The sequence below is a fragment of the Musca autumnalis genome, unplaced genomic scaffold, assembly GCF_047663935.1.
Source record: "Musca autumnalis isolate F117 unplaced genomic scaffold, ASM4766393v1 scaffold_3, whole genome shotgun sequence".
Taxonomy (NCBI): domain Eukaryota; kingdom Metazoa; phylum Arthropoda; class Insecta; order Diptera; family Muscidae; genus Musca; species Musca autumnalis.
In genome coordinates this window covers 14,999,554-15,023,501 of record NW_027411866.1, presented here as the reverse complement: position 1 = coordinate 15,023,501, position 23,948 = coordinate 14,999,554, and the positions used below count along the sequence as shown (strand labels likewise).

The following is a 23,948-nucleotide window of genomic DNA, read 5'->3' as shown; positions in this document are numbered from 1 at the left end:
CGCCGTCACATGGTGTTTAGGGTTTGGTTTCAACGGCGTTCGTATTTTACCTTTGTGACATATCGACTAAGGGTGATATAGATTATTAAATCTAGAGAATGTGTACAGTGCAAATAGTCAAGGACACCACAAATTTTTGATTGTGAGCCAAGGTTCATTGAACAACGAGACAAAGGCTTATTTTCGAAACATCAGTTGCTTTGTTGTCATGAAACAAATCTCATGAAATTAGGCGTTCTTAAATCGAGTTCCATACTAGAGTAATTTTATGAAATTGCAGTTGTGGGGAACTCGATCTAAGTCCCGGTGCACACTGGTCCACACTAGAGCAATTTCATTTCATTTTTCATTTATTATTCATACATTACAATGCCAGTAAGTCTTACAGACCAAATTTAGCATTACATAGAATACAAATATTCAGCATATGTACATGACCAAATATAACTCTTTAAGGAAAATTATTTAGATTATTCTTATTATTGAGAAAAAAATTAAGATAAAAATATCAAAATATATATATATATATATATAAATGTAACATTGGAAAAACTTTGGCTCCCCAGCCAATAAGATATATATGAAAATAAAAATAAAAAAGACTCATAGTTAAAATGCTGACCCTAAAATTTAATTTCAAGAACCAGATTGACGTCGACGAAGGTACATTAAATAATTTCGTTTAAATGTACCAGGAGAACTGGCGAAAAACAATGAAATAATTTCATGAAATTAAGCGTTCTTAGTCCCGGGCCACACTACAGTAATTTCACTGAAATTTTGATATGAAATTATGCGTCTCTAGATCGACGTCCATAGTAGAGTAAAATCATAAAATTGCTGTAGTGGGGAATTCGATTTAAGAACACCTAATTTCATGAAATTTTTTAATGAAATTCACGCTAGTGTGGACCGGGACTTAGATTGAATTCCCACTACAGCGATTTCATTAAATTACTTTAGTATGGACCTCGATCTAAAACGCATAAATTCATGAAATTGCTCTAGGGTGGACCGGGACTAAGAACGCCTAATTTCATGAGATTTGTTTCATGACAACAAAACAAAACAACGTTTCGGAAGTCAGCCAACAAAGTCTGCAAATTGGTCTCGTTCCACACTAGTGTGATTTCAATTAAATAATTTGATGAAATTTGGTGTTCTTATATCGAGTTTCATACTAAAGTAATTTTATAGAATTGCATTAGTGGGTACTAAGAACGCCTAATTTCATGAAGTTATTACATAGAAATCACTCTAGTGAGGACCGGCGCTTTGTATATGTTGAAAACTTTTTGGGAGAGGAAATCAGTTACGGATGCTGAAAACTAAAAATTCTCTTGTAGCGCTTTATTGTTTATAAATTAATTTCTTCTTTATTGAATAGTAATAATATACGTGATTATATATATTTTTTATTGAGCTGTATTACAGCATTCTTTCTTTTTCAAATAAATGAATTTATTTTGTTGTTGTTTTTATTATTATTTTGTAACAGTTTTAAATGTTTGATTTTCTTTCTTTTTTTACTCTATATAATACAAATCTAATGAATTCTATATACTTATGTATAATAACGGTACTTATTCTTTTCAATGTAAATTCTACAACTTTTTCTTTTAAACTAAACTATAAAATATTTTGTCATATGTATTATAAAATCTATTTCTTTTTATTGCGTTTACGTTTTTTGTCCGAGCCATGTAGGCCTTTTTTGCGTGTTATGCATACGCGACAGAACCAGTCTTCATTGTCTTTGGGCGCAACAATTATACCCACACATACCCTGTAAAAAAGTCAAAATTAGTAAAATGTTATAAAATATTAAGTGGAATTAAATCTTCATCGGACACATAATCCCTGCCAACTTAAGTATAAAGTCACAGCTTATAATGTCGGATCAAGATTGAATTTGAAATCAAATACATACCAATGATACCATGCATCACAGCCATCACAACCAATCATGGGCGAACCATCGTCAACTTTTCCACAAGCTGGACATATCCATACACGATTACCCTCAGCATCCTGTAAGTAATGTGTGGATGATGATGATGATGAGGATGTAAGTTCTTTTGAAATGCTATTTTTTAATTTTTTCACATCTCTACTTACAATGTATGAAGAGGGGCGACTTGTTTCGGTGATTAATGTTAAGGGACTTTGTCGATCGCCACCCGACGAGGAAGATGCATGGGATTTTGAATGGGAATCCGATGTTTGATTGTTGGAGGAGCTTGTGGTTGATGATGCACCCATATCATGCTTGGCAGTTTGCAAGAGTTGATGTGGCAACAATACCGAACTTGCCGATATTGTACCGCCCGATAACCAAGGACTGGGTGGTGGTACTAACATATTAACATTGGAAGATGAGCCAGAACTATCCAAGGCACTGGCATTGCCACTAGTTGTTGATGTTGGATCTGAAAAAGGTAAATATTTTGGAAATGGAATTTGAATTTCTTCGACTTTTTTCTCATCACTATATTTTCTCTGTAAATACCAATAGTTATCTCAATACCTATATATCTCATATAAGTACCATTATCATTAAAATGGCTCTAATGTAGAAGTAGTCTTGCTTAATTTCTACAACGTCCAAAACTCACTTTCCGAAGGCAAATTTTAGAAGGCATTCCTTTATAATTTGACATTTGGAAAGCGAAAAATGAATGATTAAGAATCCCTAATGGGTCGATTATGGATAGCAAACAAACTCCAGTCGCGTTGCCGACAACAAATTTAATAACAGAAATTTCCATTTCCGCATTGAAATTCATATTTTTTGTGGAAATAACCCACAACTTTCATTACATATTTCTATGACTAGCTTCAGGGCTTTACCCTTTCGTTTTGTGTTCACTTACCCGAATTAACTTTGTGTTTGGGCGGCCTTGTAACCAATGGTGATATTCTAGCCAATTCCGGTGAGGGTTCCCTTTGAGGCTCACGAGGTGGTGATTTTACTGGAGGCGGTGGTGTGGGTGTCACCTGTCTGGGATTTTTATGCATATCATCTAGCGGTGTTGGTGATTGAGTACTGCCCAATTTCAATGTTAATTTGGGAACCATGGTGGCTGCAGCACTTGGGGCAGGTGTTGTAGCACTTGAGGCTGCTGCGGTTGCCGTAGGTTCCTGCTCATTACCAGATGTTGAGTTAATGGATGATGTTGGTGATGTTTTGTTGGGTTTTCTTTCGCTGTCTGTTGTCACGGAAGGTGTGCTGGGCGCCGGCATGTTGCCGCCAGACTCTTCTACCATCGCTGTTCTCATTTTTTCCTTTTTCTTTTCTTTTTTCAATTTCTTTAGTAGATCTTTTTCCTTGATTTTCTCACTTCCTTCCGCCATTGCCATGCCACTGCCCATTATGTTCTCTATTCTCTCCTTGCTGGGTGATGATTGTAAATATTTGTCAGCCCTTTCTTTGCTCTTCGATTTATCCTTTTTGTCTTTTTTCTTTTTAATCTTACCCTCCTTCAGTTCCTTTTTGATCTTTTTGTGTTCTTTGCTGCGTTTCTTTTGTATATCAAATATATTCGTTGCGGTGGTGGAACTGGTGGGTGAGGATTGATTACTAGTGGTGGCAGATGGAATGGCTGCAGTAATAGTAACGTTATCAAACAATGTGGAATTACTGGCGGTACTTGGTGGTGGTCCGGTGGCATTAAAATCACCACTAGGCTTAAATGTGGGATTGGCGTTAGCCGTTAAACTGGTAAAGGGTATATTTTTGGCCGAGTAAGCCATGCCAGTAGATGTTAAGGGTATCAAATCGGCACCACCAGCCAACTTACTAACACCCGCCTCCGGTTTGGGTTCGGGATTTATAAGACTATTGGTAATGCTTACTGAGGTTTTCTTGACTTGCTTTTTTAGCTTTTTCAACTCCTTGGAGCTAAGATCAGATTCTGGATGATGTAGCAGACCACTTGATGGGGGAAGTTTGGAAGAGGGCGCAGCATTGGGTACAAACATATCATCCATGTTAAAGTGGGGTTGGGTTGCATTCACAGAAAGCGGTTCAGGCAGATTGCTTTTTATTATGGAATGAGCAGCTGGTGGATGTGCGGTTGGTGGTGGTACTGGTGGCTGACTAGTTTCATCCGAGTCGTCCGAAACCTCAATGGGTTCATTATTCAATGTAATGGGTGGTTGTTTCACCATACCACCCATCCCAGGCGAAGTGTGTTTCTTATTCATGGAAAAATCTAAGCATGTATCTTGGGCCGGAGGAGGAGCAGGATGATTGTGGCCCCTTGACCCCTTCTGAGATTTGCTTAATGAAACCATATCAATTGGACTATCGTTGTTCTTCTTCATTAACTGCTCAAATGTGTTCAATGACATTCCACCACCTGGGGTATTGGGTATTGATTTTGAACTGCTACTGCCACTGGCCATACTATCGGGTGTATGAGGATCGCCAATTTTTTTCAACAAATGCTCATGGGCTGATATGGAAGAGTTTCTTGGCTTGGGTGTTTTGGGTAACTCATTTCCATGTTGTTCCGAAGACGTCGAAGCTGTTGATGTTTTGGAGCCACCGGGAGAATCTTTAATAAGGAAGTCCGGTACCAGTGGTGCCACATTGCAATAACTTCTTTCAGAAGTGGAGGGCATATTGCTTGACTTCTTTTTACTACCCATGGAAAGATCTTCGGTACCATGATTATTTGTTTCTGCAGATGCCGGAGATGATGATGTGGAGGATTGTTTTAAATTTGGAAATGGAAACATTCCCGGTATGAGAGGGTTTTTGGGGTTAGGAAATGCTCCCAATCCTGGAGTGGGAAATATCCCCGTGGGTATGAGGCCTGGCCTTGCTGTGAACGGAAATGGTAGCATGGACAGCATATTGCTAGGCAAATTTGGAAATGCTGGTCGATTGGGTAGCATAAATGGTTGGCCCATGCCAGCTGCTGCTGCCGCTGCCATTGCCTCCATTCCCTGCATTAAACGTTTTGAAGCAGCAGCTGCCGATCCTGGTGATTTTAGTGGGGAGGTATTTGTAGGTCCAGTTTGGGTGTTTGGAAAGAGTGACGGTGAGGGCAATTTCTTGCCAGTTATCAGACTGGTGTCAACAGATAAATCATTGACGCCTCCCGAGGGCATGGGAGCGGGCTTAAGTACCGTGTCCATACGCATTAACTTCTTGTTTATATTTTGTATTTCCTCGCTGGTGGGTACGGCTCCACCAGAAGATGATAATGCCGAAGTGGAGGAGGATGCAGAAGTCGCAGCCACTGCCATCAGATCTTGTTTTAACATTTTATTCTTTTTCCTTTGTTCCTTACGCTCCTTGGCGGCGGCCATTATCATCATTTGTTGTTGTAATTGTTTATTTTGTGCCCATTCCATAGGATTAATGGCGGCAGCGGCTGGATTACCAAATAACTGGGCAGCCATGTTGTCAAAATTCAAATTACCACCCATACCCAAGGCATTGGCAAACTCTGGAGGTAAGGGCATTTGGGGATTGGCAAACAGCTTGGGATCCATTTTCATTTTTTTGCTCTTCTTAAGCAAACTGGCTGGTAACTGGCCGGGAATTTTAGGACTATTTTTGCTACCAGGTTTCCGGCCTCTCTTTTTGGGTTTATTAACTAAGTCTTCTGGAGCAGTGCTTCCGGTAGCTGCTCCTGCTGTTGGTAGTGGTTGCGGCAGGGGCTGTGTTGTTGTGGTACCCAAAGGCTTTTCTCCAAATATCCTTTGCATGGGATTTGTCAAATCTGTTGCCGTTGTTTGGGGTTTTGGTGGCCCCCCACTTAAGGGTGGCATGATGGGTGTGGGATCATCGTCCAAGTTGATAATATCTGTGGGTTCATTAGGTAGCGGTGGAAAGAGATTACGCCCTACATTTGATGAAGAACCCGGTCCTGGTGGCGCTGGTGTTATTGCTGTCCCTGCAGGTAAATTTATTAGGGGAGAATCAGCCATTCCCGTCGAGGGTAAACGTAAGGGAGTGGGTGATGAGGATTTGGGTGTCTTCTGTTTTGATATCTTTTTGAAAATATTCAATTTGCTGCGATCTGGTTCATTGGAGAGTTTTAATTCCTTGCCATCAACTGTTATTTGGGGTGGGGTGACGGTATCCACACCCCCTGATTGTGTTGGCGTGGTGTTAACACCTTCCCCTTGGACTAGGGGTGATTTTAAGGACTTTTGTGGTAATTGTGATTGTGGTACCGGACTTAAAAGTTGTTGCTGTTGTGGTGGTTGACCACTAGGCGATAGACCCGGAGTTGGGCCACTTGGGGTCATCATGAATGCTGGTTTAGTTGGTGACAAATTTGTTGCTTCCATCTTGGGCTCAACCACTGCTTTTAATTTTGATTCCGCTTCCGTTACATTTAATGACGGAACACTTTCTTTTCCAATTCCTAAAGGTTGTGGTGGAAATAGTGGTACCAAAGGTGGTGGCTGTTGTTGTGGTAGCATTTGATTTTTCTTAAGCTTTTGAGCTTCTTGCATCATTTGTTGTTTCATTTGTTTCTGTCTCTGTTTTACATGTTTCTTTAGCAATTTCTCCAATTGCATCTTTTCCGGACCGGGTGGTAACATTTGCAATATGTGGGGATTAAGGATTTTCGTTTTCTTATCCGTTATCATAATGTTGTTTAGAAGCTCTACTGGGATTTTGCCTTGTTTGGCCATTTTTTGCAACATTTTTATGTACTTGCGTTGGGTCTTTTCGGCAGGATCTAATTTGCTTGCCTTCTCCGAACTGTGCTTTTCTGCTTGTGGCATGAGGGGAGGTTTTTGTTTCTTGGCTTTCTTAAGTAACATATTTGCATAATTATTTGGATTTATGTGATGTAGAGCAGGATTGTGTTGCATTCCTGCCATGGCCATTTGTTGTTTCTTTTTACTCATCTTTGCTGCTTTCGTGGGTGACAAATTTGGGGGCATTGCCATGGGATTGAGTAATTTATCTTTTTTACCCAACGGCACCATTTCAGTAGGTTCCATTTTTCTAGGATGATTTGGATTAAATTCTAGAGATTTTTTGGAGTCTTTACTGGTGGATGAGGCCATGGAAAGACCTTTATCCTTTTCTCTATCCTCTGTTTTCACTCCATCCATTGTTGGTATGGGTGTTGAAGTTGCAGAACGTGATGCTGGTCTTGATACAACAGGAGCTGGTGTTGGAGCCCTTGGTGGTGGAGGTGGTGTGGGCGGAGGAGGTTCATCTAAACCCATTAACTTATCTATTTAAACAAAAAACAACGTTATGTCATACCACATTTGCCATTTGATTTACATATACCTACCAATAATGTCGGGCACAATTGCTTCTGGCATTTTGCCCTCTACAGCCGGAGATATATAACCACCAGTTGTCATTACCACACTGCTTACCTCACGGGTTGTGGGTCTGTCACTGTCCTCAAACTGGGAGTTTGTTTTAAACAATGATTGCAAAGTGGATTTATTTACGACACCTTGCCCAGGGCCTCCAGAACTAACATTCGTTTCTAAAAACAAATATAATTTAACAAAAAACTGGATATATACTCTATGCCCACAATTACCATTTGCATTATTTTGATCTCCAATACTTAAACTATCAGGATTTGGTTTTATATCCGTACTCGGCCCACCACCATTTGTCGCTGAGGAAGATGTTGATGGCAGTACCGCCATATCACTAGGTTGTGTTATTTCGGCAGGTAACATTGGCGGCAGGTGATCATGTACATGTACCGGCCTTGTCAATACCTCCTTACTGCCAGGTTTCAAGAAATTTAAACATGAATTTTTACGAGCTGGAAATTTGGGAACTTCCATGGCAAATGGTACTGGCTCAACATTGTTAATATAATCCAATAATTCATTTACATTCACATTAATGCTCCTCAATGTCAATGTCACATCGTCTAAATTGGCTTCTGTGCGATTATCTAGAAAACAGCAACAACAACACAAAGAAAAAACAAAAACAATATTTACATTTCACGAGTTTTTAAATGGTATATATGGGGTATAGTTACAGTGTTCTACTTGTCGTCGAAGATCACGAGTGAATTCCTTTAGAAATTTGTCCAGTACATCTTGTAACAATTCAAGTGGAGCCGTTTGTGTAGCATTATAGCCTATTGTTTGGCAAATTTGGGCCACAGCAACACGTAAGACTTCTTTCAAGTACCCATCCATTTTTATTGTTTAATTTTTTTTTTGTGTTTTTGTTTGCAATATTCTTTCCGCAATTAGTTGTATACAAATAATTCAATGCATTTTGTTTAAAACTATTTTTAATAACTTTTTACACTGTTTTATGCAAAAAAATATTATTTTCTCAAGAATTGTGTATACAGTGATGAATCAAAGTTGGCTTGTAATTTGATTTAACGCCGTCAACATTGCAAAAGAGACGCTCTTTGCGCCGTTCAAACTCAGTTTTTACATGTGATATCAATCGATAGCACATTTACATTAACACATTATATGATATAGTTTTAAATCGTGGAAATAAATGCGTCATTTGCTTAAAAAATAATTTTAGCACGTAAAAAATAACAATTTCACAACACAAATGTTTATCAACTAAAATTTAAATTTAAGAGTAAAAAAGGTTTTACGAAATCCTAGAAACAAATGATGTTTATTTACATTTGCTTTTTGCGTTATTTGTTTATGGGTACTTTACACGATATGTTTTTTGCATATGAGTTGTCACTTCACCCACACAAAATGTATATGCAAAGTGACAACTCATATGTAAAAAACATATCGTGTGAAGTACCCATTACATATACACACGGACGCAAAAACACCGACACACGCACACAACACACAGACACTATAATTTTAGTTAAAAAAACAGGAATTTCCGACGCAAATGATTGTCAAATGATTTGACTTAATTCAAACACAAAAACATAATTTTTGCAAGTTATTTTCTCTTTTCTTATTGTTTAAGTATTCTCTATCATACAACAAAATGTTTCCGTAGTTTAGGACAAAAAAGCAGGGTTGCGTTTAAAGCGTTGGTGCTCAAAATATTGTGTGCGTTTGTCTCTCTGAGCGAGGCTTTCCTTTGCTAAACCACGACAGATGAGAATAAAGAGAACATATGTTGTTGTTGCAGTCACGTTACCGTATATGGGTGATCTTGGCTGGTTTAAAGCATAGTACACACGGTCCAACAAAACTGACAGTCAACGTACTTTTACGGCAATTTTCTGGCAAATAAAACCTTTTTGTTATCTAAAAATGATTGAAATACAGCATTTAAGGTATAATTTAGTGACTAGGAAAGTAATTATTCAGCTAGACTTTGATATTAACGAAATAGACTTCGATGACTGTCAGTTTTGTTGGACCGTGTGTACTATGCTTAATAGTATGGTGTTTTCGTGTGTTGTTTAAAATAAATGACACAGCTATCGTCATTCATTTTAGTATGGTAAATGACGAAAAATGTTGCCTGTTTTAGCAAATAAATGACGAAACAACCCTTAAACCTGATATTTATTCTAATGTAAAAAGCATATTAGCCTCGCTTTTGTTTTTGCTTGAGTATTTTTGTTTTTCTCCCTAGTCCTAGTCCACACTATCGTGAATTTCATTAAAAAATTTCATGTGATTGTGAAATTTTGAAAAAATAACAAATTGTGCACAGAATTTTTATTTATGATTGCCCTGAACAACTCATTACTTTGAATTGCTTTGAAAATCAGCTGTTTATTGTGTCTTAACCTTGGTTTACATATAACCGGATTTAATAAACCAAATGGGTGCAAATGTCTATTCCATTCGTATACTTCAAATAAATCCTCATTCGGTTCCTTTACGTGCAATAATCTTCAAGTTTTACCACTTTTTACTCGAAAAGCGTTCCTTTACTTCAGACACCAATCAATTCATAAGTCCTTGGTCACACTAGAGTGTTTCATTGAAACAAATTCATGGTGGAATAAGAAGGTGTTAAATCAAATCATGTCAAACGTCAAATTTGCTCACAATAATGCATTACTGTGAATTGCTTGTTTACATTTTGTATGTGATTTTATTCACAATAATGCATTTTGACAACTAGTCTGAAAATCAGCTGTTTTTGGCGCTGTACCTTCTTATTGTGCCATGGGTTCCTATGTCGACTTCCACAGTAGAGTGATATCATAAAGTTGCTGTAGTGGGCAACTCGATCCTTAAATACCTAAAAGTATCAATGAAACCACTCTAGTGTGACCTTCGACTATGGGAGCAGTTTACAATTTTCACCACTTTCAAAAGTAACCCCCGTTGTGTATACATATTATAGTCGAAACTTCAATTTTTTCGAACTGACACTTGCATGTGTAAACCTTCGGAAAAGGAACAGACCAAAAGAAGGTTCAACTCATGGTTTAATAAGAAAGGTTAGCCAAAGCTTTATGTCAATTTAAATTTTTTTCATTCGAGTATGCCTAAAACTTCAAAACAATATAAACAAACTGTGTATGTGTGTGTGATGTTTGAATAATATGCCAAACAATTTTAAAAACAATCGAATTCAATTATTTTTAAAATTGTTTTAGACCATTTGTATGGAAGAAATTGTTGAGATTTGCATTGAAACAATCAGTTTATCATATTCACAACTCGACTATGTGGAGAAAACTTAACTCTTCATTCATTTTTCGCGTTTTTTATAAAATGCTCAAAAAATGCATTGTAAACAAACCCACCTGTTGCTTTTATTTTGAAGTTTTAGGAATTCAAGAAAAACAAGGGTTCTATAGATTTTTTCATTTAAATCTACCTCTTTACTTATACCATGGTTCAACTCAAATTAGGGATAGGTAAGTCGACTTTCGGTTAATCGATTAATCGATTTTGTGCAGTCAAAAATCTAAAAATCGTAGTCGACTTTTGTCTGGGAGGAAAATCGCATAACCGATTATCTTGTGATCGATTTTCGAGTTTGACCATATATTGTTGACTTGGCGGTTTTACACTTTTGGCGGTTTTACAGTTTCAAAAGAAAACTCGAAATCGACGAATAGTCGATTATAATCGATTTTCTGCGGTTAAGAAAAAGTCGAAAGTCGAGTTTTAAGACAACTGAAATAATCGCAAGACCGAAAAATCGCATTTTTAGATTTAGACCATAATCGAATAGTCGAAAAATCGATTATTGCTTTCCATTACCTATCCCTAACTCAAATTTCTTTTATGGACGGCTTTATATTGTGGCTGCCGCCGTTGCTGTTTGAACAGCTGACACTTGTTTAAAGGCGTTGAAATACGAAACAAAGTGCGTTGGAGTCTTATCGGCACTGGGCCGTTCGTTTTTTAAATGCGAGAAATTAAAATTCCATTACATTTATTTAACGTCTTAGATATTATTAAAAATTACATTTACATTCAATGGATTAGTTAGCTCACTGGAAAATATACCCGATTCTTCTCTGTGCTTCCGCATATGAGCCGATAGCCCCGCAGCCTGAGCATATGCTTGCCCGCATATTTTACACACATATTTCTTTATGCCCAAATGTAAATGTTTATGATGGTAGAGAGCCTTCGGTCGATTAAAACTTTTTCCACATACATCGCATATATGATTTCGTTCTGGTTCGTGTGCCGCCATGTGTTCCTTTAACAACGGTTTCGATGCGAATCTGCGGTCACACAACTCACAGGCAAAAGGCTTCTCCCCAGTATGGCTTCGTTTGTGAACTATAAGGGATTCACGTTGGCGACATTTATAACCACATTCTTCACATATTAATATGTCTGCTTTGTGTGAACGTGCATGCTCTCTTAAGAGGACTTTATTCGAAAATGCTTTACCACAATTCTCCGCCTGACATATAAATTCCTTGGTCTCTATATGTAAGTATGAATGGCGTTTTAAATTACGTTTTGTTGAAAATGTTTTATTGCAGGTAGGACAATTATAGCCGGTATGTTGACCAATATGATTCTGTAGGGAGTTGTTGTCGAGAAACGATTTGTCACAGTAATCACATTTATACGGTCTTTCTCGGAGGTGCACCATTTTTATGTGTAAATCCAAACGTTTCTGGCTAGCAAATTTCTTCTCGCATATCTCGCAGACAAAATCCTTTGGCTGGCAAGGCTTTCTCATAATGCTTTTAACTTCATTTTCTTCCTCATCTGAATCAACAGAATCTTCTCTTTCGTCGTCTTCGTTGGCTGGATTGTAATCCTCATCATAAAAATCATCATCTTTAAATGTTTCTTCCTCATTGTTATCCTTTATTATTGTTTGATACGCCTCGTTTTTACTTGATGAAATACTGGAATTTAATATATACTCTTCAATTTCTTCTACTTCGTCAAAAATTTCTATTTTACAAGATGACGATGATGTACATGGTTCATTTTCCTTGGTATTTGTTGTCAGCAATTCACCTTCGTGGGCATCTCTTAGATGTTTTACAAAATCAAAATATTCGAATATTTTAATTTTACACAACTTGCAATTAAATATGAAATCATCAAAGCTTTTTTGAAAGTATATTTCTCCACAAACAAACGGTTTGTTATAATTTACTGGCAAAAAACAATTTTTTAGCATTTTTTCTAGCTTGTTATTATTTTTGTTATTTGTTTGCAACACAAAGTACATTTGTTTTGGGTAACGGCGTCAATACCCCCGATCAGCTGATGTCAGGCCGTGGTATAAACGGCGTTAAAGGAGTTGTTATGGCGGTGAGTTTATATCATGGTGGAATAATGTGTAACCATGGCACAATGTGTGCAAAATGCGATATTGAAAATAAAATCACATACAAAATGTAAACAAGCAATTCACAGCAATACATTTGGTCTGTTCCTTTACTTTTGAAAATGGTAAAACCGGCAAAAGTAGCAAAAGTTGTAATCTCCTTCTATATGAATTGTATGGTGTCTGAAGTAAAGGAACGCTTTTCGAGTAAAAAGTTGTAAAACTTGCAGATTCTTGCACGTAAAGGAACAGAGCTATTATTGTGAGCAAATTTGACATGATTTGATGTAACACCTTCTTATTCCACCATGTCTAACACCTTCTTATTCCACCATGATATAGAGAGAAGTAACAGTATGTTTACATATAATACCCCGTTTGCACTTAACCGGATTAAACCATTGGGTTTGGGTTTCAAATGCCAATTCCATTGCGTAGACGTCAAATAAGTCCTCCTAAAGAAGGTTCTACTGCAAACGCCGTTTTACAGGGTTTAATAAATCCACTGGGTTTCAAATGTCAATTCCATTGCGTATACGTCAAATATATCCTCGTAATGAAGATTAAACCTTTGTTAAGGGAAATGCTATTCCTTCTTCCTTTACTCCCCACCCCATATAAATAAGAAATATATATATAATATATACTATAAATTATTTTTTTCTTATTACTAATCTGTGTGTTATACACCTACAATAGTGTACATGGAATTTAAAATGTATTAAAGGGATAAGTGGGTGGCATATATGCTGCTACTCTTAATGCCGTCGTCGCTGTTGATGAGGCTACAGCAGGAGGCGACAGCCGTCCGGCTGCCACATTCCCTCGTTCAGGTACCATTGACATCATGCCTTCCTCTCGATGTTTACGCATATGACCAGCCAAACCGGAAGCCTGCTTATAAGCACTACCACAAATTTTACACTTAAATTTCTTAATATCTAAATGTAGAAAACTATGATGATAGAGAGCTTTTTGTCGGGCAAATGATGCATTGCACACCTTACAAATATGTGGTCTTTCGGTGGAATGCGAAGCCATGTGTTCACCCAACGCTGAACTGGATACAAAACGCTTCTGACACACTTCACAAGCATATGGCTTTTCACCTGTATGTGAACGTTGATGCACCCGTAATGTTTCGTTTTCCCTACATGTGTAGCCACAGGCATCACAGATAAGATTTTTGGGTTTTGTGTGGATTTTCTGATGGGCCCGCAATCGACGCATTGTATGAAATGCCTTTCCACAATTTTCAAAATCACATGTAAAACTACGATCGGTTGTATGGACATCAATATGACGTTTTAAATAGTATTTTTCAGCAAAACTTTTACCACATCCTTCAATGGGGCAGGTGAAGTTTCTCTCGGCATTATGGGTTTTTTCATGGCGCTTAACTTGATGCCGTTGTTTCCAACGCAACTCACACATTGAACATTTGAAACCACCATGTATTTCAATGACATGTTTATCCAAATGTTTTCTCTTAGAAAATACTTCCTTGCACTCGGGACAAATTTGTTCTTTATCCTCAGTGGCTTCCTTTTTACGTTCGCCACTTTCACTATGTGCCCTTTTCGTGTGGGCCTTTAAAAGTTTAGCATTGCGAAAGTTTTTGCCACAGATTTCACACTCGACAGATTGTTCATTGGCAGCGGTTTCATCATCATCCAACTAAAAGAAATTTGACATTTGATTTACTAATTCGAATATGTTATAATTAGAATCACTTACTTCCGGCTTAAAGTCTTCGTCCGAGCTATGGTCATCTTCTTCATCATTATCCTCTTCAAAATCACTTTTAATTATTTTCTTTGGTGGTTTTGTCTTTTTTGCCTTGGGTTTTTTCTTTAACACCGACAAGACTTCTTCCTCAAAGCTATTACTGGCACTTTCCCCATCATCATCATCGTTGATATTATCATTAGCCGATAGAAAATCTTCTTCGCCGCCACCAATAAATCCCTGACTGTCCCATATTTCTTCTTCATGTAATTGGTCATACGATGTTGCTACATCGCCGCCTTCCGATTTTATTTGTATTCCCAAATTGTGAGTGCTGCTATTGTCGTTACTGTTAAATGATTCCGTTTTAAGTAGATCATTTTCAAAGTGGACATTTTGGATGTGCAACAGGAAGTCATCGAACATAAAATGCTTCAAACCACATACACAGAGAATTGTAAATTCTGTGGAGTTATGGAAATAAATTTCTCCGCATTTCGCTTTAGCTCGATTGCTAATAATTGTGGGTGGGAGGACTTTTAACATTTTACTAATTTTTAACACTTTCTAGGCCTTGTTTTTGTTTGAGTTCCTTGTCCAAAAAATTGTATAATTAACCCTTTGCTTTCGTTGCAAGTTTTGTATGTGTGTTGTGCAGCTGTGAATAGAAGAACGTAACTGTAACGTAAACGTAGAGCATTTGTTAAGCCTATATTACATTATGTGTATTCCATGTACATATATGTTTTGCATTTTTTTACATCTACATGGTGTATTGGAACTCATATGTTTCCTTTTCCGTTTAGAGCTCTCCCTATTCGGTTATGCTTTCTCGTGTGCAGTTGATAAATAAATTGATGGAAGAAGACAATTCAACAAAAAAAAAGAAAAAAACGAAGAAAATGGGTACAGAAAATGCAAAAGTGAAACATTTTAGCAAAATATATATGACCTGTAGTGGGATTCTCTAACGCATTTTTTGGTTACCGACAAAAATCGGTAAAATTAAAACGAAAAATTATTAATGAAAAGTTGAAGTAAAAGTTGACAACACTGTTGCTATCGGTAGAACTTTGCGACTACTTTTTATTGGTCGTTAACTTACGGAATAATATCGTTAATTACCGAAATTATAAGGATTTTAATTTTACCGATTTTTGTCGGGAACCAAAAAATGCGTTAGAGAATCCCACTACTGTTCCCGTACTTTATAAAGTGGTAAAAGTCGTAGGAGCAAGTTGAATGTAGCGGCTGGATTTGAAACTCTTTCCACAAAAAATTTTCAAAAATTAAATTTTTGTCGAAAATAGCCGGCCTTCGGCCGGGATTTAAGACTTCCTCCTATGGACAGATGCTAAACAGGGCTAACGCGATCATAATTTTTTCAATATTATTTTTTTTGTCAAAAATCATATGTTTTTTCGGAACTTTCGAAGCCTATATCTCGGGAAATACGGAATTCCCATGCATGATATACATATTGGCGTAATCAGCATTTCAAGGCCTACCTGTTCTGAGTCCAGCCACTACATTCATCTTATGCCAAGTCGTAAACGAACGCAAAATGTGTAAAAGTGGTAAAAATTGTAAAAATTTTTTAGTTCTGGAACAGAGCTATAGAGTTTGTTAAGTTTTTACACTATGTTGTTTACATTTATAGGTTATGTCAGACGACATCCCAGCAAAATGTTTGCCTCCAAAGATACAGTTAAATCATATGTACAAGTGATCTGGAAGTGCATCAAATTATGCATTTTCACTCATGATTTTTACAAGAGCGTGACTACTGAAAGATGCACTCCATTAGCACTGCATTTTAATTTAACTAATCCTTCGGCACTGCATTTTAACTATCCCTTTGGAATCGCTTTTTAACTAACCCGTTAAGGCCTGCGTACATAAGCTGCCTTGCCTGCTTACCTTGCCTACTTCTGATAAAAGAATAAAAAAGAAAAGGGCAACCCAGTTCGAAATTTTCTCGGCATTCTTTTATTTTTATTATGTCAAAAATGAAGCAGGAAAGCAAGGCAATCAGGCAGGCCTTTAAGGCCTGCGTACATAAGCCGCTCTGCCTGATTGCCTTGCTTTCCTGCTTCATTTCTGACGTAATAAAAATAATAGAATAAAGACGAAATTTTGAACTGGGTTGCCATCAATTGGAAATTTGGTCGGCCTTCTTTGTTCTTTTATTTTTTATTGAAGCAGCAAAGCAAGGCAATCAGGCAAAGCAGCTTATGTACGCAGGCCTTTAGGGTAGGATAGGGTGCAGTCCAATTTGCTTCCAAAGCATGTTTTTTGATGCGATTGATTGAACTGCATCCATCGTAACGCCGTTGTACTTAACAGCTGCGAAGCTACGTGTTTCAAAACGTCAAAAGAACGCATTTTTAACGCAGGTAAAAAACAAATTTTTATTTTTGATACATTTGGTTGCATTTTCGAGGAAGAATATATGAGTAGTATAATTGTTCTACAAACATCCCAGAAGGGACAAGGGAGACTTTCTGTCATAACAATGAATGCACCCCGATTCATATTAGCTCAATGATATGGGACCTACTGTTTATCGCCTAGTCCGAACGGCGTGTCTTAAGACACCACTTGCAGAAATACTCAGGAAATGTCGCCAACATTACTGAGGAGTATTTTGCCACCGTTGAAAATTTGATGTTGCTTGGCCTGGAAATCGAACCGAAGACCTTCAGAGTGCAAGGCGGGTGTGTATACCATTGCACCACGGTGGCACCCGTATGTATGGTGTGCAACTGACATATTTTGACGAAGTTTAAACAACACAAAGCAATTGACGATACAGAAATCAGCCTATCTGTGCGCCTCATTCTTTTGCAAAATCCTGCGTCAAATCAAATTTCTTTGCTGGGTTGTTTTGATGATATTAGGGCTGGTTTACATTTGAAGTTTTTGCGGGTTATAGCCTGTTTATCCCGTGCGGGGTTTGCTAGATCCTCCATCGGGACCCTCCCATTGGCGAATTGGGGAACGTTCATCATACATTTCTATGGCGGACATCGGGGAAATAAAATACCCGGGGGTGACCAAAATCTAGCCTAAGGGTCGGCAGCTGGTCCCTTAGTACAAATGGCAGGCAGAGGCTGAGACAGCTGGAATGGCTGCATTTGAAATACAGAAGGCGCTGTGGGATCCACAACTTCGGCTTCTGCACAGCGAAAAACTTACACAACAGCGACTGTATCCACATTGGGCGGCTGTAAACAGCGTCTGACCCGAATCGAGCGGCTGAACACAGAAGGAAAACTATAAACCCTTCAGAAGGCAACGGGAAACCACTGAAGTACTCTTCCTTGAAAATCATACATTATGAAGCCTACAATACATAACACACGGCCCTCAGTCTCCGGCCAAACGAGGGTGCTAAGAATCCCCGGAGGTAAAACCAAACATAACCTAAAAATCGGAACCTGGAATGTAAGGAGTCTTTTTGAAATCGGAAAGCTTAATAACACCATAAGTGAGATGAAAAGGCTCAATATAGATATACTTGGAATAAGTGAAACATGGTGGGAAGAATGTGGAGATTTCAAGTCACAAAATACTCATGTAGTATACCACTCAGGGAATTTAGATGGACATCACCGAAAAGGCGTTGCAGTAATTATGAAAGACGGTATAGCTGCATGTGTTGCTGGATATGTTCCGATGTCAGACAGAGCTATGCTTGTTAAAATTGATGCTAGCCCACTTAATATAAATATTATACAAGTTTATGCCCCAACAAGTGATTCAAGTTCGGAGGAAATTGAGCAATTCTACCAAGAACTAGAACAGCTATTAAAAATGACAAAACCGCACGAAATAACCATAATACAAGGTGATTTCAATGCAAAAGTCGGAAATGATGAAATACGTGGCATTACAGGAAGATATGGACTGGGAACAAGAAACGATAGAGGGGACAGACTAGTGGAATTCTGCCAAGCACACAAAATGACAGTAACAAATACCCTTTTTCACCTACATCCAAGAAGGCTATATACTTGGAAATCTCCAAGAGACAATAAGGACAACATTATACGGAATCAAATCGATTATATAATAATAAACAGCCGATATTGCACAAGTGTAACAAAATGCTCGACGTTCCCAGGAGCAGACGTTCCGTCTGACCACAACCTATTGTTGGCCAATTTAAAAATTAAAATCTCTGCCGTCCGAAAGACGAGAAAAAATCGAAGGCCAAAAATTAACGTAGAAAAACTTAAAGACCCCTTAATAAAAAGAGATATAAAAGAGCGGGTAAATTCCACGCTGCAGAACATCGATAGAGGCGACCTTGAAAATATTTGGAACAATATAAAATGCAAAATTAATTCAATTACAAGAAATAATTTAGGAAATCAACCCCAACAAAAACAAGAAGAATGGATTACTGACGAAATTAAGGAGCTTCGCTTAGAACGTAGTAAATATCGAAACACTAATTTTGAAAGATACTGGGAAATTAATAAGGAAATTCGCAATGCAACCAGAACAGCAAAAAATGCAATCTTACAACAGAAATGCCAAGAGATTGAAATGCTACAAAACATGCACGATGACTTTAACTTACACAAAAAGTTAAAAGAAGCTGCTGGAATACACAGGAATTCATCATCAGGAGTATTATTAGATGAAAATAATGAAGCTGCATTTGAAATATCCGACAGAAAACGAATTTGGAAAGATTACGTCACTAGGATGTTTACAGATGACGAGAGGTCAACATATGATTTTAATCAACCCGCTCTGACCGGAACTCATATAGAAAAGAACGAGGTCGAATACGCAATTGCTTCACTTAAAGATAGAAAAGCAGTTGGTCCCGACGAAATTCCCTCAGAAATTTTAAAGTTAATAGATGGAGAAAACATAGACATGTTAGTCACACTTTTTAACCACATATATGACAGTGGTCAATATCCACAAGACTGGCTAAAATCGATTTTCATAACCATACCAAAGAAAAAGAATGCAAAGAAGTGCGATGAATATAGGCTTATAAGTTTAATGAACCACACCCTAAAAATCTTCCTGAAAATTATCCATAGAAGAATTTATGCAAAATGCGAACTTCATATGGGCAAGTCACAATTTGGTTTCAAAGAAGGAATGGGTACCAGAGAAGCGCTACTAAGCATACATTCGCTGATCCAAAACTGTCGTGAAGTGCAAAAAGACGTTTTTATATGTTTCATAGATTATGCGAAAGCTTTCGATACTGTCCAGCACCACAAGTTAATCGATATACTACTATCAATTGGGATAGATGGGAAAGAAATTCAATGTATAAAAAATCTATACTGGAACCAAAATGCATGCATTGATGTTAACGGCGAACTCACCGACGAAATCGCAATATCAATGGGCGTCAGGCAGGGCTATATATTATCGCCTCTTTTATTCAATATTTACTCCCAAAAAATATTCACGGAGGCCTTGCAAAATGAGAAAATGGGAATACGAACAAATGGTGTTCTTATAAATAACATACGATATGCAGACGATACGACAATTCTAGCAAGCAGTCTAAATGGCCTACAAAAAGCAATAGACAAACTTACAACGGTAAGCGAATTATATGGGCTTAAAATTAACATCACAAAAACAAAATACATGATTATCAGTAGAAAGAACACATATAATAACACATCGCTGACAATCCATAACACAGAAATTGGAAAAGTAACTACCTTCAAATATTTGGGAGTATTGATAAATGACAAATGGGACATATCACATGAAATTCGATGTCGAATAGAGATGGCCAGAGGAGCATTTTATAAATACAATAAATTACTAACAAGTCATGATATCGGGCTTCAAACAAAAGTTAGATTTGTGAAATGTTACGTATGGTCTGTACTACTATATTACTACAATTAAAGCCAAAGATGAAAAAAAACTAGAGGCATTTGAACTATGGATCTATAGAAGAATCTTAAGAATACCCTGGACCGATCGAGTAACTAACAATGAAGTTTTAAGAAGAATGAACGTGGATCGACAATTGATTAAAACGATAAAAAATAGGAAAATCTCATATTTCGGCCACATAATGAGAAATGATAAATACCGACTTATCCAAACAATTCTCAAAGGGAAAATTGAAGGAAGACCCAGTAGAGGAAGAAGAGAAATCTCCTGGCTTAAAAATATTCAAGATTGGACTGGCTACGATGACGAAAGGAACTTGTTTAGGGCGGCCAAAAATAGAGAACTGCCGACAATATAAACAACAAAAATATATATAAGAAAATATTTATATATTCTGAAATGTAATATAATTATTGTAAAACGATTTAATGTATGATCGCTTATATCCGAACAACGGATGGGCAAATAAAAGAAGAAGAAGCCTGTTTATATTATAGCTTTTTGTCGGGGTTGACCATCTTTATTGGGATTTATTTGACGCATATGTAAAAGAATTGACATTTGAAACCCAGTGCGTTTATTAAATCCGGTTATTTGTAAAAATACTTGGTCTTTTTCCCTTACCTAAAAACACATACACCTTTAACATATTTAAAGGTAAAGGGGCAGAACCACTATTAACCTTCTTTATGAAAATCTATTTGACGTGTACCAATTGGAATTGACAATTTATACCCACTGGATTTACTAGATCCAGTTAGAAGAAAAAACGCAACTTATTTATTTTTTATTATATAATTATTATTTTTTCTTTTTACAACATGCATAAAACCTATACATTCTAACAATCATGAACTATGCTATTGACAGCCGAAATGGTTTCTTCCCTAGCAGCTATAGGCGGTGTTACTTCTAAAACACTGGATAAATTATCAGGAAAAAACGAGGGATACGAAGAATTTTGTATCAATTCGACAATAACACGTTTTGCCTCTTCTTCCTTGTGATTAACTTCTTCAGGATCAAAACTAGGTGTCGAACAACTTGTTGTGTGATCCAACAAATGATGATGTGCATTGAAATGTGTTGAATTGTCATCTTCTATTGAGGACTGTTTAACATTACCTGTGAGTTCTTCATCATTATATACCTCATCTGGTATTTCGGAGGGTTCTTCAATTATTTGCACAGAATCACCATAAGAATCTGTTATAATATTGAAATCATCTTCATTGGCCGTATTATTCTTATTGTGTGTGCGCCCTTTTCGTTTCCGTTTAGGACCACTGGAGGTTGTGGGGTTATCTTTTTTCATCTTTTGTTGTGACCTTGGATATTTATGCATAACTTTAAAATGATGACTTAACCCAGAACTGAAATTGAATACTTTTCCACACACCGAACAACTTAATAGCCGTTTGGGACGAGGTGTGTGGATTTTCATGTGTTGGGTAATACGTAGTGTTACCTTGCCACAAACAACACATTTTTTTGGTATTTGCTCCTTGTGATTGCGCATATGCTCAGTGAGAAAGAATTCGGTGGAATATTTCCGTCCACATATATGACATTTATGTAACTTATGAGAATTATGGGAAATGACATGTTCCTCATATGTCACGGGGTCAGAGAAATTTTTACCACACTGCACACAATTGAAAGGGCGATCCAAATGGACTTTTATCATGTGGCGTTCTAATAAGCTAAGACTGCTCAGTTTGCGATTACAAATTTTACACACGAAACCATCTGGAAAATGCACCGATTCAATGTGCTGATTTAGTTGAGCTAGTTTATTAAACAATTGATCACAATCAGGACAGGCAAGTGCTAACTTAACTGAGCTATCTGATTCCAGATAGTGGACCCTCTTATGGATTGTTAGGCTGAAATGGCTTCTAAATACTTTACCACATGCTGGACAAACTGGTTTGGTTTCTTTGGAAGAAGATTGGAATTTTGCTGCTGATACTGGCCCTTGTTGATGCTCATTGGCGCCCTTCTTTATAACTGAAATATTCAGATGCTTTGTTGCCCCTTGTACAGGCGATGGTAAAGTATTGGGAATTTTAGTACCCTCTGGTATCAGGGTTATAAGTGTTTCACCTATTACTTTCCTTGTTCCTTTCCTTTTGTCGTCTCCACTTGGTTGATTTTCATAATCACTTTGCTTATCTAGTTGTTCCACTGACTCCGATGAATTGCTTCGATTTAGATAACCATTGGAAGACAATATTTGTTGTGATTTTGTTTGTTCATTTTTTATGCGCTCATATATATCATTTATTCGATTCTTTACCGCAATAACTTTGACTGTTGTGACTTTTTTCTTTTTCTTCTGTGGATGTTGTGAATGCTTGGGTTTAAATGCCTAAAATATATGAAAAAATTACACAATAATTTTTTATTATTAAAAAAAAAAATCTACAAACCTTAAGTAAGTTAAGATGTGGATATTTCACTGGTGGTTCATCAGGCTCAGTGACAACAATACCCTGTGAACGTATCTTTTCAATGTTAATCTCTTTAAGGAAACATTCCTCAAAGCTGCTATTAGTTGCAACGTGAATTGGCTTTTTGGACTCTTGTACATTTGAACCATTATAACCTGGTTCGTTATTATCGAACAGAGATGTCTTATTTTCGGTGACAACAATATCCTGTGAACGTATCTTTTCAATTTTAATCTCTTTAAGGAAACATTCCTCAAAGCTGCTATTAGTTGCAACGGGACTTGGCTTTTTGGACTCTTGTACATTTGAACCATTATAACATGGTTCGTTATTATCATCGAACAGAGCTGTCTTATTTAGTTCAAGTATTAATTCTGAGGCATTTTGGCAGTTATCTTTACAGTCAGAAATGGCAACATTTGAATCTGTATTAGAGTCGCCTTTATTAAATTCCAAATTACCTTCCTTGGTCAATGGTGAATGACTATTTTCTTGTTGTATTTCTTCCTCATCTTCATATAACTCGCCAGCGATTTCATTAAAGTCTGCATCTATGTATTCTTCATTGTCTTCAATATGTTGTTCATCAATATGTTGGCTTAAATGTTGGCAAAAGTACTCAACATCTTCATAATTTATATTACAGTAAAGGCAAATAAAATTTAAGATTCGTGTTTTGTTGTTGTATGTTATGGTTCCACACTCTATGTCTTCGGAATCAGAGTTACTAGCTACACTATGTGCTGCACCGACTTGGTAATCAATTCGTTTATCAAGCGCCACTTCTTTTTCCATTTTATTTATAGTTTTTTTTTTTGGCAATTTTACATATTTTTGCTCTGTACTGGAACACACCATTTGTATTGTAATGTAAATGTAAATATAAATATCAGCTGATGCAAATACCAAAGTTTGCCTATATGACACTGCCGCAGGCAAGAGTTTGTCGTTGACCCTTTGATGTTGTGAAAACAATTAGATGGATGTAACCGTTATTTTATGCTTTGTAAATATTCTTTAATTAAAGCGGGGTACACACGATCAGTTTTGACTCTGGGAGGTTCTGGCATTCCTTTATAATTTGACATTTGGGGAAGCAAGCAAAGCAAGCGACGATTGATTCTGTTCTGGCCTTTATTGCAACCTTGACAAAATAACAAAGTAGCATGCATCTGTTTGCTACGGTGTAA

At 37.1% G+C, this 23,948-nt stretch overlaps 2 protein-coding genes across 2 annotated transcripts; both read right to left on the bottom strand.

Moving 5' to 3' along the window:
• Positions 1 to 1,349: 1,349 nt before the first annotated feature.
• On the bottom strand, positions 1,350 to 8,377 carry Taf3 (TBP-associated factor 3). The gene is made up of 7 exons (XM_073976807.1): positions 7,998 to 8,377; positions 7,539 to 7,907; positions 7,278 to 7,481; positions 2,874 to 7,214; positions 2,119 to 2,429; positions 1,931 to 2,031; positions 1,350 to 1,786 (listed from the first exon to the last, which is right to left on the bottom strand). Exons 1-7 carry the CDS (start codon positions 8,158 to 8,160, stop codon positions 1,663 to 1,665), a joined length of 5,613 nt encoding a protein of 1,870 aa, XP_073832908.1. The 5' UTR covers positions 8,161 to 8,377; the 3' UTR covers positions 1,350 to 1,662.
• A 2,920-nt stretch (positions 8,378 to 11,297) lies between these two features.
• On the bottom strand, positions 11,298 to 23,752 carry LOC141397072 (uncharacterized). The gene is made up of 5 exons (XM_073972934.1): positions 22,738 to 23,752; positions 21,152 to 22,676; positions 14,423 to 14,976; positions 13,409 to 14,362; positions 11,298 to 12,595 (listed from the first exon to the last, which is right to left on the bottom strand). Exons 1-5 carry the CDS (start codon positions 23,614 to 23,616, stop codon positions 11,327 to 11,329), a joined length of 5,181 nt encoding a protein of 1,726 aa, XP_073829035.1. The 5' UTR covers positions 23,617 to 23,752; the 3' UTR covers positions 11,298 to 11,326.
• Positions 23,753 to 23,948: the final 196 nt, after the last annotated feature.

Excerpts from the sequence above, each read along its gene's own strand:
- Taf3 (XM_073976807.1), bottom strand. The coding sequence starts at position 8,160 with ATGGATGGGTACTTGAAAGAAGTCTTACGTGTTGCTGTGGCCCAAATT. Across the intron at positions 7,215-7,277 it reads AATTGTGCCCGACATTATTG|ATAAGTTAATGGGTTTAGAT; the intron begins GTAGGTATATGT and ends TTGTTTAAATAG. Across the intron at positions 2,032-2,118 it reads GTCGCCCCTCTTCATACATT|GATGCTGAGGGTAATCGTGT; the intron begins GTAAGTAGAGAT and ends CATTACTTACAG.
- LOC141397072 (XM_073972934.1), bottom strand. The coding sequence starts at position 23,616 with ATGGTGTGTTCCAGTACAGAGCAAAAATATGTAAAATTGCCAAAAAAA. Across the intron at positions 22,677-22,737 it reads CACATCTTAACTTACTTAAG|GCATTTAAACCCAAGCATTC; the intron begins GTTTGTAGATTT and ends CATATATTTTAG. Across the intron at positions 12,596-13,408 it reads TGCCACCCACTTATCCCTTT|CCAAAACAAATGTACTTTGT; the intron begins AATACATTTTAA and ends TGACGCCGTTAC.